We start from the raw sequence: 16,893 nt of genomic DNA, 5'->3' as shown, positions 1-16,893 counted from the left end.
ACAGATATAGTAATTCTCAAGTGATGCCATAAAAAGACATACTATGCTAGGAGCACATGCACTTCCCACTGATACACCTTAAATTTGCTGATAGTAATCCTCACCAAAATGAAAATAAGTTTTTTCAAAAATTAAATCTATTAATTCCGTAAGGAAAAAAGTTGGGATTTCCTGATTAGTTCTTTTTAACAGTACATCCTGTATTACTGTCCCAGCCTCATCATGAGGGATCTGAGGGAATTGTAGGGTTGCCAAGTCCAATTGAAGAAATATCTGGGGACTTTGAGGGTGGAGCCAGGAGACTTTGGGGGTGGAGCCAGGAAACATTAGGGGTGGAGCCAAGATCAAGGCTGTGACAAGCATCATTGAACTCCAAAGGGAGTTCTGGCCATCACATTTAAAGGGACGGCACACCTTTTCAATGCCTTCCTTCCATAGGAAATAATGAAGGATAGGGGCACCTTCTTTTGGGGCTCATAGAATTGGACCCCCTGGTCCAATCTTTTTGAAACCTGGGGGGTATTTTGGGGAGAGGCACTAAATGCTATACTGAAAATTTGGTGCCTCTATCCCAAAAAACAGCCTCCCCAGAGCCCCGGATACCAGCAAATCAATTCTCCATGATTTTCTACGGGAATGAATCTCCATATGGAATAATAGAGTTCCCAGCAGACATTTCCTTCCCCTCCCCCCCGCTTTCTGACGACCCTGAAGCGGGGGGGGGGGTCTCCAAACCGGGGGATCCCCTGCCCCCACCTGGGAATTGGCAACTCTAGGGAATTGACATCCATAGATACTAAAACTGAACTGCTGCAATACTTCTACCTTCAACATCAGAAACAAAATCCAAAGTATCCTTTAAATAAGAAGGGATAAGTGGTACAAAGCGTTTCAAAAAACACTCACTTGGGGCAACACATTGCAGGGAAGTGATATGTAGCATTCTGAAAACTGTTCTTTAAAAGTTTCTCTATCATTAATTATCTCTTATTCAAGAAGTTTTGGTAAGTCTCTGAGGAACCAACATTTAACATAAAATCCATATCTGTTTCAAGCCTGACTTTGTCAAATGTACCCCTGATACCTAAAATCTCTAATGAAATCAAGAGAAAATGCCTTCTTTTGTCATAAATACTCTTTCACAATTCTATCACCCTTCATTCTTTGTATCACATTTCCTCCCCTCCCCCCCAAAAATACTCCACAGCAGAGGTCCCCAACAGGGCACCCATTGGTGACATGGTGCCTGTGTGAACACGTTTTCTAGTGCCCAAAAGTTTTTTAGAAAGTGGGCAAGAACGAGGAAGGGGGGTGGCTCAGTAGAGCTTCTGATTGGCTGTGCAGTTTTAAGTTGCTTCAGCACTTTACAAAAGCCACCGCAGCATAAGGATCTTCACAGCATTACTGAAGATAAACCACACATAAGCGAGAAAATATTTTTTACATAATATGTTCGTTATTAAAGGCATCCTGTTAAACAGAGCTTCTGTCTGATACATTAAAGAATTACTATTCACGCCACACCTTTTCAATCCCTTCCTTCCATAGGAAATAATGGAGGATAGGGGCACCTTCTTTTGGGGCTCATAGAATTGGACCCCATGGTCCAATCGTTTTGAAACTTGGGGGATATTTTGGGGAGAGGCACTAAATGCTATACTGAAGGTGTCTCTACCTCAAAAAAGAGCCCCCCCAGAGCCCCAGATACCCATGGATCAATTCTCTATTATTTTCTATAGGAATAAATCTCCATAGGGAATAATAAAGTTCCCAGCAGACATTTCCCTCCCCTCCCCCCGCTTTCTGAGAAATAAACAATTTTTATTAGTAACATATGGTAGCAAAACTATCTCTACAACTTATAAAGACTTAAAATGAAAGAAAAAAGACTCTCCGCCCCATATCTTACTTTTTCCCCTCCCCTCCCCCCGTTGCTTGACCCCTGCCAGTGTTATTTACTTAAAGAAACAAATATTAAAGGTACACTTAACTATTAAAGAAAACAAAAACAAAAACAAACCCCAACCGTTATCTTCTCATTTTAAAAAACCTTAATCATTATCAAAGATTGTCCAATGTCCTTTTATTTTCCACTCTTTTTCTACGTATCTTCTGAATTTCTTCCACTCCAACTTAAAAAGTTCCAAATCGTAGTCTCTTAATTTTCTTTCTGAAGACCCTGAAGCGGGGGGAGGGCCTCCAAACCGGGGGATCCCCTGCCCCCACCTGGGGATTGGCAACACTAGTTGAAACTAAGCAGCTGTGGGCCTGATTAGTAGCACAACAGAAGAGTACTGGGACCACCCCCTTCCCTCTCAAGGAAGCTGCTCTAAACTTTGCAAACTAGGATATAGGTTGAAAGCAGTCCTGAAACAAACCAAGCTGAGTGGCACTCTGCTGTACTAGAAGCCAGCACTGCAGGGCAATACAGCTCAGTAGGGGCCATCAACGGGCATTACCTCACCCACTGCATCCTCTCCCATCTACAAGCAGTATAGGAGGCAGCGATGTGTTAAATGACACTAACTGCTATTGCTGATGAGGGGTCTCAGCCACATGAGTTCCGAAGCATTGGCTAAGTTGCTGGGGCTTGGCTCTGCTTGCTGCGGGCCACCCGCAACCTTCTAGGGCAGTAGCCCACCAGGAAATTTCTCTGTACGTTAAATAGCCAGTTAATCTCTGCCCACATTTCACATTTACATGAAGTTGTTCTATCCTCATTCAGACCACTGATCTAGGGTTGCCAAGTCCAATTCAAGAAATATCTGGGGACTTTGGGGGTGGAGCCAGGAGACATTAGGGGTGGAGCCAAGATCAAGGCTGTGACAAGCATCATTGAACTCCAAAGGGAGTTCGGACCATTATATTTAAAGGGACAGCACACCTTTTCAATGCCTTCCTTCCTTAGGAAATAATGAAGGATAGGGGCACCTTCTTTTGGGGCTCATAGAATTGGATCCCCTGGTCCAATCTTTTTAAAACTTGGGGGGTATTTTGGGGAGAGGCACTAGATGCTATACTGAAAATTTGGGGCCTCTATCCCAAAAAACAGCCCCCCCCCAGAGCCCCAGATACTCATGGATCAATTCTCCATGATTTTCTATGGGAATAAATCTCTATAGGGAATAATAGGGTTCCCAGCAGACATTTCCCTCCCCTCCCCCCACTTTCTGATGACCCTAAAGCGGGGGGAGGGCCTCCAAACCGGGGGATCCCCTGCCCCAACCTGGGGATTGGCAACCCTACACTGATCTATGAAGATGAGTAATACCTACTCGAACTAGACTTTGGTTCTCCAGGGTCTCAGGCAGAAGTCTTTCACATCACTTCTCACCCAATCCTTCTAACTGAAGATACTGGGAATTGAATCTGAGACTTTTGGCATGCAAAGCAGAGGCGCTACCACTGAGCCATGGACCTGAAGACATTCGTCTCTTCCTAAGTATGACATGGATTGATAAGATTTACGATGGCCAAGCTTCTTTACAGCTTCCATACAGTTTTACTGCCTGAAATTTAATAGGAAAGAGCCCCGTGGCGCAGAGTGGTAAAGCTGCAGTACTGCAGTCCTAAGCTCTGAGTCTGCTCACGACCTGAGTTTGATCCCAGCAGCAGCTGGGTTCGGATAGCTGGCTCCAGGTTGACTCAGCCTTCCATCCTTCCGAGGTCGGTAAAATGGGTACCCAGCTTGCTGGGGGGAAAGTGTCGATGACTGGGGAAGGCAATGGCAAACCACCCCGTAAAAAAAGAGTGCCGTGAAAACATTGTGAAAGCAACGTCACCCCAGTCGGAAATGACTGGTGCTTGCACAGGGGACGACCTTTTTTTAATATAATAGGAATACCCACACACACACACACACACAACTACAGGTTAGCTGTTAGGACAGTGTATTTCTGCCGATGAACAGCAGCCTCCCTGCATCACAGATAGGGTACTAGAGGGCGAGGCTGAAAGAAGGTTAGCTCTTTTAACTATGAAATAAAATAATATTTCATCAATAACTGGGAAGTTCATTCAAAAATTGCGTCAGCCCTAGGAAAGTTTCAACGTATCATACAATCATTTGACGGTATAAGCCACAGATTCCACTGAAGCAGTTGTTGAACCAGGTCTCAGATTCAGCAGGAGCTGAATCCTGAACTCCTGAACACAGCTCCTGAACCTTTCTGAGGGTTTCCCCTCTTCCTCCTCACCTGCCTTGTTCATTGAATAGGAGATGCAGATGTATAACAATCCTTGGATTAGGAGAGCGGGCAGCCAGCCACCAGGGGCTTTGCCACACCCCCAGCAGCCCTCTAACCCCTATAGAAGCCCGTACCACTCTTTTTCCACTTATGTGATTTTGGGTGGCTGGTGGCTTGCTGGCCTTTTGATGGGGGGGGGGGAGAGAGCCCCCAGGTGAGTGAGGCCTGCTTGAGCTGCCTGGATCTCTAGCCAATCCAAGCAGGCCTTGCTCACCCAGAGCTCTCCTTTCTTGCATCGGGTTGCTTTTGGCTGAAGGGGGGCATATGCTGATGAGTTATGCTAATGAGTTCCGCCACCTATTTTTCTACAAAATGATCCCTGGGTTGAATTCCTAAGGGAAATATCCAACTGAATGCCTTGGCTATGGAACCTAACTACTGTTCTGGGGGGAAATTATATCATACTGTGTATGTTTTATTCTGATTATTGTTTTACCTGATTGTATTTTATTAAGTTATTTGTATCTAATTTGACTGGTCTATGACTGTTTTAAACTTGATTTGACTGTTAACCTTTCATCCAAATTTTAAATGAATTTTATGGATGTTTTTATCCGATTTCTTTGTAATAGTCATAGGCACCCAATTTTATGAATGCTACTGTTGGTTTTATTCTGTTTTTGATGCAAAAAGTTTTATGTGATTCGATTGTACAAGCTGGTCACTGACTGTAACAATAAACTATCTACATTCTGGGTTGAATTAAGAGGAACACCCAGGTCTTTTTTTTTCCCCCCCTGGAAAAAGAGGTGCCAGAACTCTCAAGAGGGAGATGAAAAAGAAATGCACAGGTGCCTCTCATGAACTCGTAAACATTTTTTTAATAATTTTGTTTCCATGAAGAGGTTCTGGAACTCTGTTCCACCACATTCCTCCAGAAAAGAAAAGCCCACCAGCTACAAAGCTAGGGCTGCCAATCCCAAGGTGAGAAGCCCTAAGGCATCCATGTCAAACCAGCCCCAATTGTAGAAAATTCAAATATTTTATATAACAAAATTCACTTGCAAGATAATACGATGCTATGCAAAGTGCAAATATAAGCCACACCCGAACATAAAGTCCATCTACTTATAGCTGACAGTCTATCCCAGTGGTGGCGAACCTATGGCACGGGTGCCAGAGGTGGCGCTCAGAGCCCTCTCTGTGGGCACGCGTGCTCCCTCGTGCCCCTCCCCCATGCACGAGGCTTGTCTCCCCCCCCCCGCCGCCGCCACCCCCCGCCTTCCCTCCCTCCCCGCAGCTGCAATGCAGTCGCGCTCGGTGGCCCCCCTTCCTCAGAGGTGTGCCGAGCCACGCTGCACCAAAGCTGGACCCTACCGGCTTTGATGTAGCCGACACGCCTTCTAACTCTTTGAAATCCACCTAGGGTTGCCAAGTCCAATTCAAGAAATATCTGGGGACTTTGGGGGTGGAGCCAGGAGACTTTGGGGGTGGAGCCAGGAGACATTAGGGGTGGAGCCAAGATCAAGGCTGTGTCAAGCATAATTGAACTCCAAAGGGACTTCAGGCCATCGCATTTAAAGGGACGGCACACCTTTTCAATGCCATCCTTCCATAGGAAATAATGAAGGATAGGGGCACCTTCTTTTGGGGCTCATAGAATTGGACCCCCTGGTCCAATCTTTTTGAAACTTGGGGGGTATTTTGGGGAGAGGCACTAGATGCTATACTGAAAATTTAGTGCCTCTATCCCAAAAAACAGCCCCCCAGAGCCCCAGATACCCGCAGATCAATTCTCCATGATTTTCTATGGGAATAAATCTCCATAGGGAATAATAGAGTTCCCAGCAGACATTTCCCTCCCCTCCCCCCGCTTTCTGATGACCCTGAAGCGAGGGGAGGGCCTCCAAACTGGGGGATCCCCTGCCCCCACCTGGGGATTGGCAACCCTAAATCCACCTTCTAACTCTTTGAAGGCTTCACTCCCCCTCACTTCCGGCTTCAAAGAGTTAGAAGGCGCGCCGGCCGCATCGAAGCCGGTAGGGTCCAGCTTTGGCACAGCGTGGCTCGGCGCGCCTCTTAGGAGGAGGGGGGCCATGGAGCGCAGCTGCATTGCAGCTCCAAGGAGGGAGGGAAGGCAAGGGGCAGTGGCGGGGGGGCTGCAGGGGGGAGAAGCCAAGCCTCATGCGTGGAGGGGTCAGGGAGTGCTTGGTGTGGAAAGAGACTGAAAGAAACAAATGCCTTCTCCAAGCTGGCCGATGGGGCGGTGGGGGCTTCGAAAGCCACACAATAGTTGCGAAAGAACCATCTGTAGCTCCCGAGTCACGGTTTGTGCCCCCCCCCCTGCTCCAGATGGTAGCTGGGGGTTGCTGGCTTTTACATCTGATCTCCAGGTGATGAAGGTCAGTTCACCTCTGTTTTGGAAGGTGGACCCTGTAGCATTATACCCTTCTGAGCATGGGTGCAGAACAGGGTTGCCAATCCCCAGGTGGTAGCTGGAAACCTCCTGGGATTACAACGAATCTCCAGGTGATAAGAGATCAGTTTTCCCGGAGAAGATGGCTGCTTTGGAAGGTGGACTCTGGAGTCATATCACATTGAAGCTCCTCCTCTCCCCAAACTCAGGCTCCTTTCCCCAAATCTCCAGGTATTTCCCAAACCAATTCTGGCAACCCTAACTGGGCCTCCTTCAGAGAGACAACAGGGCACTCCAACCTTTTTGAGCTCGTGGGCACCTTTGGAATTCTGATGTGGGGGAGTGGGTACAATCCAAGCATAAACACACAGAGGAAAATTCCTTGCAGGTGCTCCTGCAGTTTTAGGGAGGGGTGGCCAAACTTGCTTAACCTAAGAGCTACATAGAATAAATGTCAGATGTGTGAGAGCCACCAGACACAAACGGCAGATGTCTGAGAGAAGGAAGGAAGGAAGGAAGGAAGGAAGGAAGGAAGGAAGGAAGGAAGGAAGGAAGGAAGGAAGGAAGGAAGGAAGGAAGGAAGGAAGGAAGGAAGGAAGGAAGGAACGGCCCTGAGCCATGGGTAAGCAGGGAAGGGCGGTCAAAAAGCCTAATGAACACTAATGAACTCATAACGCTTTTTATTTCAAGGAATGCAAGATGGCCAGTGTTTCATATCTTCCTTTTTGGATCCATGATGTTCTCATAGAGAACCTATTTTTGACTCCTCTGAAAGATACTCAAATACATATGAACTAACTTGTTCTCAGTATAAAGGATCCAGGCTTAATTTCAGTTTCTGCCTCAGAAATGTTAGTATACTATGGGTAGGAACCAGTAAAGCATTCCTGTGAGTAGAAGCATTTCTACTCATCCAGTAGTACTTTCTCATCCTCTTCCTGTTGCAGCTCAAAATATGCCCTGAAATATGCCCTGGGGTGGGTGGGGAGCAGGAACAGCATTTCAGAAGACATTTGAGCTGCAGCAGGAAGGGCAGAGATGAGAAATTTATGACATGTGTGGGGAAGTCCTTCCACCTATGGAAACACTACATTGAATCTAGCTGCTGCTGCTGCTGCTAAAACTCATGAATTTTTAAATTTTGAAAATATCACTTTCCACCCAGTCTTTAAAAGCTGCTCTCAGATGGGGGGGGGGGGGTCACAGCACCTGAAGATTCAAACTACTTACAATAAGATCCAACATAACCAACTGAACCTGGTTGTATTTTGATATGTATTTTTTGCACTACTTGTTTAGTTTTAAAGGCATTGTTTTTTGTTTTTGGGATGTCACTATAATGAAGAACTCTTTTTTTTTTTTTTTAATAATTCCCCACCAGCAGGTCTAGCTTGGCATTTACCTCAAACAGTAAAGTTGTATTTCTTGTTAGTCAAATTGTATATCTTCCTCTCACCTTTGAGGACCTTCGACAAGATCTTTACCTCAAACAATACAGTTGTATTTCTTGTTAGTTAAATTGTATATCTTCCTCTCACATTTGAGGACCTTCGACAAGATCTTTAAGAAATTAATGCGCAAATTTAGAAGAATCACAAATGGGTGGTCAGCTCCCTGACTGAATAGGCATTATATAGGCTCCAGGTTTGAACGGTGGAAGTTATTCAAACTACAGGTTGAGATGCAGACATTAGTATATACTCGGGCAGCAGAAAAGGAGCAGCCAGACCAGAATGAGACTCCCTAGCTGGAGTCAGATCAATTACTCCGCAGCCAATCAAGGATTATTTGCTCCAAACTGATATGGAACTGTGCAGTCGTGCCTTTGCCCCTCCCAACCCACGTAAGGTGACACTTTGCAGTGCACAGCTACTTCCCACACAGGCAAAGGGCTCTGCTGTAAATAGACCTCCCACATTTAGAAAGCTTGCCCTAACCAACTCGGACTCCGAAAGGCAGAGAAAGGGCCTTCCCTCTCATGCCTCCATCTTCAAATTGTGGGCCAGGCCCCCTAATGGAGGATAGAAGTGCAAGACACCTCCAAAGAAGCTAGCAAGACACCTCCAAAGAAGCTAGCAACTCCTGGGAGCCTTCTTCAACCCCAATAAGCAGGGACTGTGGACTGTTCCCTCTCAAGATGGCGAACATGCTCCCATCTTCACTCAGCACAGTGTAATAGTAGTAATAATTCCAGGATAACAAATCCCAATCATCACTTGCTGGAGTCACATACAGTCAAAATCATTATTGCAATCTGCGTTCCTCAGTGTACGCATTAACTATGCATTGAAAGCAGGGGAGATGGGATTCTCTATTTTAATCCAAACTATTATTTGGAGGCCCCTTGGCCATCATTGGGCCCAATCTTGGACCTGTTCAGTCAACTCTCCCCAAGATGAGCTCGACAGGATCTTGGATCCTGTACTCATTTCAATAGTCCAAACAATTAAAACCATCTAGTTTCAGAGCAGGAGACAAAATTAATTGAAATTAGTACAGTCTCAGAGCTGAAACCAGTGGACCAGCAGGCTGTCTTCAAACTCTAATTGGGCTGCCTAAAGATGGAATACGGTGCTTCAGCAAGAGAGGCCAATTTAATTTGGATGCCTCCTGCTTCAACCCAAAGCCTGAGGGAACAATTCCATTTTGTAGGACTTGCAGAATGGTAGCAAGTCCAGCAGGGGCCCTGATCTCTAGTGGGAGCAGAAAAAGCCCTGGCCCTAGACTTTGGGGGTGGAGCCAGGAGACTTTGGGGATGGAGCCAGGAGCAAGGTTGTGACAAGCATAGTTGAACTCTAAAGGAGTTCTGAACCCCTAGTCCAATCCTTTTGAAACTTGGAAGGTGTTTTGAGGAGGAGCATTTGATGCTACGCTGCTAATATGGTGCCTCTACCTCAAAAAACAGCCCCCTCGAGCCCCAAATACCCACAAATCAATTCTCCATTATATCCTATGGGAATTGGTCTCCATAGGGAATAACGGCATGCCAAGCAGCCATTTCCCTCCCCCCCTCCCTCCGCTTTCTGATCCCCTGTCCCCGCCTGGGGATTGGCAACCCTAATTCTAATTCCTTGAAGTGAATTCCTCTCAGAGGTCTTGCAGCCATTCAAATGCTGATCCCAGTCATCCTGCTTCTTCACCACTGTTCACACAAGCATTCTTTTAATGACGTATGGACACTGTTTAAATAAGTAGTTTGTTTTGATCATCCTTGAGTAAATCTTCAGAAACCTACAAAATCATTCCAAAAATAGAAAAGACAAGTCTGTGAAGGTCCAAGCGCTAGCCAATCAACACTGTGTAAAGTTGGTTTCTGCCATAAATTGACAGGACTGATTTCACACTCCTCTCAAACTCAGTCCTACTCAGAAGCCGTAAATCATTGTAGAATGCAGTTAAGTTCACTTCTACAGCTGTTCAAACCATGTGTGTCTGCATGCAACCTAACTTAACAGTCACAAATTAGCCCACCTTGGTACTAACTGCACAGATACTTTGTGGATAAATGTGGGAGGCATAGAAGCACTGAGAAGGGGATCAAGGAAGCTCAGTTTGCTCCAGACTCATATTCCTATTCTCCCGGCACTTCTCTTAGCAGCCTGTAGCCTAGCCAAGCCAACTTATCCTGTTAAACTAAAGAGTTTTGTCAGAACTGACATCACAGTTTAGTAATATTTACTTGGTTTGGGGAGAAGAAGAAGATATTGGATTATATCCCGCCCTCCACTCCGAATAGCAAGTGGAGGAGTGGGGAATCAAACCCGGTTCTCCCAGATAAGAGTCCGCACACTTCACCACTACACCAAACTGGCTCTCTTCCTCCCCCACAACAGACACCCTGTGAGGTGGGTGGGGCTGAGAGGGCTCTCACAGCAGCTGCCCTTTCAAGGACAACCTCTGCCAGAGCTCTGGCTGACCCAAGGCCATGCCAGCAGGTGCAAGTGGAGGAGTGGGGAATCAAACCCGGTTCTCCCAGATAAGAGTCCGCACACTTCACCACTACACCAAACTGGCTCTACACCACTACTGTTCCTTTGCAGTACACGCACCAAAACACTTGGGCACAGTCCAGAAGCAATGACAAAATGGGCCGCGGCTGCATGCTCCTCGTATGGCTTGACAAAAAAAAATTACTTCCACTTTCACAGCAAACCGCAGGTTGCTACTTCAGCTGAACCACAAATTATGATTTGTTTCCCTGCCTCCATGCTAGGGATGGCAGCCTTCACATGGAACCTGGGGATGCTCTGGGATGACATCTATCTCTAGACTACGAAGATCAGTTCCCCTGGAGAAAACGGATGCTTTGGAGGGTGGACTTTATGCCACTAAACCCCACTGAGGTGCCTGTCCTTCCCAGGCTCCTTCCCCACCCCCCAGAAACTCTACTTCCTACCATCATTCCAAACCAGAATTAAAACATGGTTCAGGCATCATTTAAGGTTCCGGTGGAATGACAAACTCTGGCTTGCCACAAAGGCAATTGTTTCCAAACCACATGTATGAGGGGCTGAGGCACAGGAAGGAAGCATGCAAGCCAAAAGGATTTCCAATGCATATTTCCTTTCACAGCCAACCGTGGCCTGCCGTGCCATACGAGTTGTGCCAGAGTCAGACATTTTAACGCAATAACATGCACAGTCTATTTTCAGCTTCTTTGAACAGTCGTAGGGAAAACCGCATCCTACGGTCGTACAGAAACTGACCTGTACCCAAGGGGCTCAAGTCACCAAGTGCTCTGATGGCAACAGATGCACATCCTCTGCTTTCCAAAGAAAGGAGATACCAGGGCACAAACCTGCTCTGAGACCAGCTCAGCTACTGTTACTGGATCCTAATGTATCTAGTGGCAGTCCAAACACGCACAGGAACCCTTTCGCCATGTGGGAAAAGTATGACATGTGAGATGGTACCCTGCGAAGAGCAGACGCAACAGTCGAAAGAACATCTGCAGTCTCTCGTGTTTCTTATACACACACACATAGTCAGACCTGACTGAGGAGAAAAGTAAGCCAATTTGTGTCAAATCTTCTAATTCAGAACAAAAGAAGCACGGTGTTAGCGTGCAGCACTTTCTCCACAGTGTTCTGCGGGCCTGCTTTTGGGAGGCACCGTCCACTGCAAAGTTTGATAGCCAGGAAAGAAGATAAACCCACCTCACCCCCAGCCCCTCTCTTATGGGCTGCAGAATGTAACTCTCTACTCCAATGCAGACATTTGCCTTTAAGGAAAGCCCATCTGCCAGACTTTGGAACACCTGCCAGTTGAGACAAGTGTGTGGGGGGGGGGGGGGAGAGGTTGAATTGAAGGAGCGCTGCCAGTCCCTGAATATGGACATATGACATATGGACATACGAAGCTGCCTTCTACTGAAGCAGACCCTCGGTCCATCCAAGTCAGTCTTGTCTACTCAGACTGGCAGCGGCTCTCCAGGGTCTCAAGCTGAGGTTTTTCACACCTATTTGCCTGGACCCTTTTTAGGTGGAGATGCCGGGGATTGAACCTGGGACCTTCTGTTTACCAAGCAGATGCTCTACCACTGAGCCACTGTCCCTCCCCAGAACATACGAACATATGAAGCTGCCTTATACTGAATCAGACCCTCGGTCCATCCAAGTCAGTCTTGTCTACTCAGACTGGCAGCGGCTCTCCAGGGTCTCCAGCTGAGGTTTTTCACACCTCTTGGCCTGGATCCTTTTTTGGAGATGCCAGGGATTGAACCTGGGACCTTCTGCTTCCCAAGCAGATGCTCTACCACTGAGCCACCGTCCCTCCCCACCTCCTTTCTCCAGCAGAGAGAAATATGTCCAGCAGAGAGAAATATGGCCACCTCCTTTCTCCAGCAGAGAGAAATATGGCCACCTCCTTTCTCCAGCAGGCCAATATCACCCTCGGCAGAGCAAGCAGCCTGAAGAATCAATCCTCTAACGTATGGCATTGCTATCAACTCCCCCTTTCCTCCATCAGAGGCCGCAAGGGGGCGTCTGGATGACCCTAGGCGATCAGTTCAGCTTCCAGCCCGCTTGCTCCAATCAGGCGCCTTCCAGTCCCAGTTAAACGCAAGCAGGCGGCGGCGCTTCCTAGGCTCGCCGTTTGCTGACGGTCTTTCCCGAGCGAGGATGGCCGAAGAGGGAGGGAGGCTTTGCAGCCGAAGCGCCGTAACCTGGGGGCGAGCGGCTGCAGGCGTTTGACAGGCTCGCTTGCGTTCAAGTGTGGGCGGGAGACAGAAATCTCGCCCACGTTTCATCTGACGTCGCCCGAGCCGCTGCGGATTTTCAGCTCCTCCCGCTGGAGGCTTCTTTTTTTGTTGCTGTTAACCCGTGACGTCCCTGGATGTCAGAACGCAATTCGTGGGAAAGCACAAATGTTCTAAGCAGAAAAGCTGGGATTGGAGAAAACTGCATCCTACAGTCTTACAGCAAGGAGCTCATTTGTGACAGCTCCCTCTAGGGTTGCCAAGTCCAATTTAAGAAATATCTGGGGGACTTTGGGGGTGGAGCCAGGAGACTTTGGGGGTGGAGCCGGGAGACATTAGGGGTGGAGCCAAGATCAAGGCCGTGACAAGCATAATTGACTCCAAAGGGAGTTCTGGCCATCACATTTAAAGGGACGGCACACCTTTTCAATGCCTTCCTTCCATAGGAAATAATGAACGATAAGGGCACCTTCTTTTGGGGCTCATAGAATTGGACCCCCTGGTCCAATCTTTTTGAAACTTAGGGGATATTTTGGGGAGAGGCACTAGATGCCGTACTGAAAATTTGGTGCCTCTACCTCAAAACACAGCCCCCCCAGAGCCCCAGATACCCACGGATCAATTCTCCATGATTTTCTATGGGAATAAATCTCCCTAGGGAATAACAGTTCTCAGCAGACATTTCCCTCCCCTCCCCCCCATTTGTGACGACCCTGAAGCAGGGGGAGGGTCTCCAAACCGGGGGATCCCCTGCCCCCACCTGGGGATCGGCAACCCTAGCTCCCTCCCTCTGGCCGAGCCGCCCCTAATCCCAACTCGAGGCCCCGACCATCTAAGCTCGAGCGTGGACTAAACCCGGGCAGCGGAGGGGCTTCTTTTGCTTTCGGCCCCTGCAACAGCTATAAATAGGCGTCATCCGCACGCAAGCACACAGCGCTCCGGTTTCTCTCCCCCACGGTGGACGTGCTGCGTTCCTAGTGGAAATGGCAACGCGACGCCCAGCAATTGAATTTCGGGAAGGGCAGCCAAGCCCCCCCCTCTCCCCATTAGGAATGGGAATCGGGGCAGGAGAATTCTCACGGAGGTTCGCCGAGACCGTGATCGCACCCCCGCAATGACGCTCTTTCAATCCGCTCCCATTGCACTTTCCAACTGGATTTTTACTGTGCGAAGCGGCAAAATCCAGTCGGAAAGGGCATTGCAACTGGATCGAAAGTGCATTCTTTAGCGTGGGTGTCTTTGAAGCCGCCCACCATCCTGCGCATTATCGTCGCCGCTAAACCTCCGCTTCTGGCCCATTGACACCCACCCCGCGTTGCAATCGAGCGGGAGAAGGGGCAGAATCCTTTTTTTCCAGGCGAAACCTTCCGGATCGCGTTTCGCTTCCTCCCGCCCCCGGTTTCTCCAGCTTTGGGCCCCCCGAAAGCGCCCAAGATCGCGGTGCAAGGGATGGGGGGGGTGGAGGGAGGAGACAACGTGGCCGAGCTGTCAATGTCAGGAGAAAGGAGGGCTCCCGAGCTAGGAACGACACCGGGGGAGGTGCACGGGGACGCTCCACCGCCGGGCTTGCGCATACACACATGCTCAGCCGGGACACGCTCTGCCCTCCCCCGCCGCGCACACACAACGCCGAGGCTCGGCTCCGACGGCCGCAGCCCCGTGCCTCGCTTCCCCCCCGCCCGTTACCTTCTCTTGAGCCCTGGTGAGCTTCTTCTGCACGTTGCTGGCGATCTTCCCCGCCGTGACTCCTTTGCCCATCTCGGCCATCGTCGCGGCCCTTTTGCGAAACGGTGCGGGCGGCTCCGTTAATCAGACCCGGAGGCAGGGGGGAAAGAGCAGGCGCGGAACAATGGCCATAGCCCTCTTCAAGAGGCAGGGGACGGGGAGGATACAGCCTTTTAAAGAGACAGTGCCCGGGCAGGCGCGGCGGCGTCTTAAAGGGACAGCGCGCTCTGGTTTGAAGCGCAGCGTGCCAGAGAAGATGCCTGTCTGGGGAAGGGAATGCGCTCTGAGGGACGGGTTTCCTGCCCTTCGAGTCTTCTCTTCTCCTAGGGTTGCCAAGTCCGATTCAAGAAATATCTGGGGGCTTCGGGGGTGGAGCCAGGAGACTTTGGGGGCGGAGCCAGGAGACATTAGGGGTGGGGCCAAGATCAAGGCCGTGGCAAGCATCATCGAACTCCAAAGGGAGGGCTGGCCGTCGCACTTGAAGGGACGGCGCACCTTTTCAATGCCTGCCTGCCATAGGAAATAATGCAGGATAGGGGCGCCTTCTTTTGGGGCTCATAGAATTGGACCCCCTGGTCCAATCTTTTTGAAACTTGGAGGGTATTTTGGGGAGAGGCACTAGATGCTATACTGAAAATTTGGTGCCTCTACCCCAAAAAACAGCCCTTCCCCCCAGAGCCTCAGATACCCGAGGATCAATTCTCCATGATTTTCTATGGGAATAAATCTCCATAGGGGATAACAGCATTCCCAGCAGACATTTCCCTCCCCTCCCTCCCCCCCCCCCGCTTTCTGACGACCCTGAAGCGGGGGGGGGGCTCCAAACCGGGGGATCCCCTGCCCCCACCTGGAGATTGGCAACCCTATCCTAGGCCGATATGTATCTTTCTGATAAAATGGAATATAGTTGTCATTTGGGAAACACCTTAACCGGAGGTGCTGGGGGAGGTTGACTTCCCAATTTCCTGAGGGTTGGAGGCCCGGGGCTGAACTTGGCTCAGGCCCTTATGTAGTAAACTGTTAAATTATTTCAATATGAAATTGTTTATATTTCCAAAAACCATATGCTATCAACAATTAATCACGTGGTTTTATTATTATTTTACTCATAGTCAGGGGTGGAATTCTATCCGGAACTCCTTTGTATATTAGACCACACACACACCCTGATGTAGCCAATCCTCCAAAAGCTTACAAATAAGAGCCTTGTAAGCTCTTGGAGGATTGGCTACATTAGGGGGGGGTGGCCTAATATACAAAGGAGCGCCTGCTAGAATGCCACCCCTGCTCACAGCAGTCAGAATCTCTTAAGAAAGAAAATTCTGTAAAGACAAGATGAAATGTCATGAAGTCCTTAAGTGACACAATTAGAGTAGATATTTCATATGTATATGACAGGAAATACTTCCTTTCCCTCTCTCTTTTCCTCACAACAACCCTGTGAGGTAGGCTAGGTTGTGTGACTGGTCTAAGATCACATAAGGTGCTTCAAGTCTAAGTGGGTACGTGAAATCTGCTCTTTCCAATCTTAGATCAGCCCTCTAACAACTACACCACACATAAATACTGGCTTCTCAAATACCTTGGCCTGAAAAGATGGAAGCTTTTGTTTCGCTGAAGTAGAGTCCAGGACAGCAAATCACCCCATTTTCCATATTTGGGGAATCGGCTTCCTATCTCCCCTCCCCCATGAACAGATGCACAAAGACGTGCAAGAATGGCAAAAGCCGGAACGATCCACATCTTCTCCATTTCTTTTTCTCTAAAGCAGGTCCCAGGATGCCAAAACCAACTTAACTTTCACAATTTGGGACACAGGCCTCTCTGCTCATCCTACCCCAACGCACACAAAGACAGAAATATTCCCCTCTCGTCCGTTTCTCTTTCTCTAAAGCGGCAAGTCTCTTAATACCAATTTTATCTTAACGTGCACCATTTGGAGCCGCAGGCCTCTGATCACCTGCACCCCAACACATAACTTCCAATATCTGGGCAATTTAAATTGGAGATGGAATGGAAATAGTTCTTTATTTAAAGGAGGGCCTAGGAAGTAGAATAACCATCTCTGGGGGGAAGGGGGGCAACTTTTTCTCCTGTTACCATATAAGTTCACTTTCACATAAATCCTTAGACACATATAGGCTCTCTAACTTGGGTTCAGGTCAGGATACGCACCCAGAACTCCCAACTAATTTGGAGGCATTAAGCACAGTGTTAGGGGAAACCTCTTCCCATTTCCACTGTCTAGCTTGGAAAACTGACACTGATTCTACAGTGGCAGTCACTCTAGCTGCTTGGCCACATTTTGGCCATCTCCCTCCAATTTCCCCTGCATCTTCCTGACCTTGTTTAGAGATCAGGAAGACGCA

The 16,893-nt window shown here is 48.4% G+C and overlaps 1 protein-coding gene across 15 annotated transcripts in view; it reads right to left on the bottom strand.

Moving 5' to 3' along the window:
- The window catches only part of BIN1 (bridging integrator 1), a 188,109-nt gene extending 173,415 nt beyond the window's left edge, over positions 1–14,694 (bottom strand). For 12 of the 15 annotated variants that reach the window (XM_060263251.1, XM_060263254.1, XM_060263258.1 and 9 more), the window contains exon 1: positions 14,486–14,666. In XM_060263251.1, the coding sequence (XP_060119234.1) occupies positions 14,486–14,566 (81 nt within the window). In that variant the 5' untranslated portion in view covers positions 14,567–14,666. Of the gene's footprint in view, positions 1–14,485 lie in introns of all 15 variants that reach the window. The other 3 variants (XM_060263260.1, XM_060263262.1, XM_060263265.1) reach the window with 3 other exon arrangements.
- Between the last annotated feature and the right edge of the window lie 2,199 nt (positions 14,695–16,893).

The sequence above is a fragment of the Heteronotia binoei genome, chromosome 21, assembly GCF_032191835.1.
Source record: "Heteronotia binoei isolate CCM8104 ecotype False Entrance Well chromosome 21, APGP_CSIRO_Hbin_v1, whole genome shotgun sequence".
NCBI classification, from domain to species: Eukaryota; Metazoa; Chordata; class Lepidosauria; order Squamata; family Gekkonidae; genus Heteronotia; species Heteronotia binoei.
Note: the sequence above shows the minus strand (reverse complement) of the source record. Positions and strands in the feature narration are given on the sequence as shown.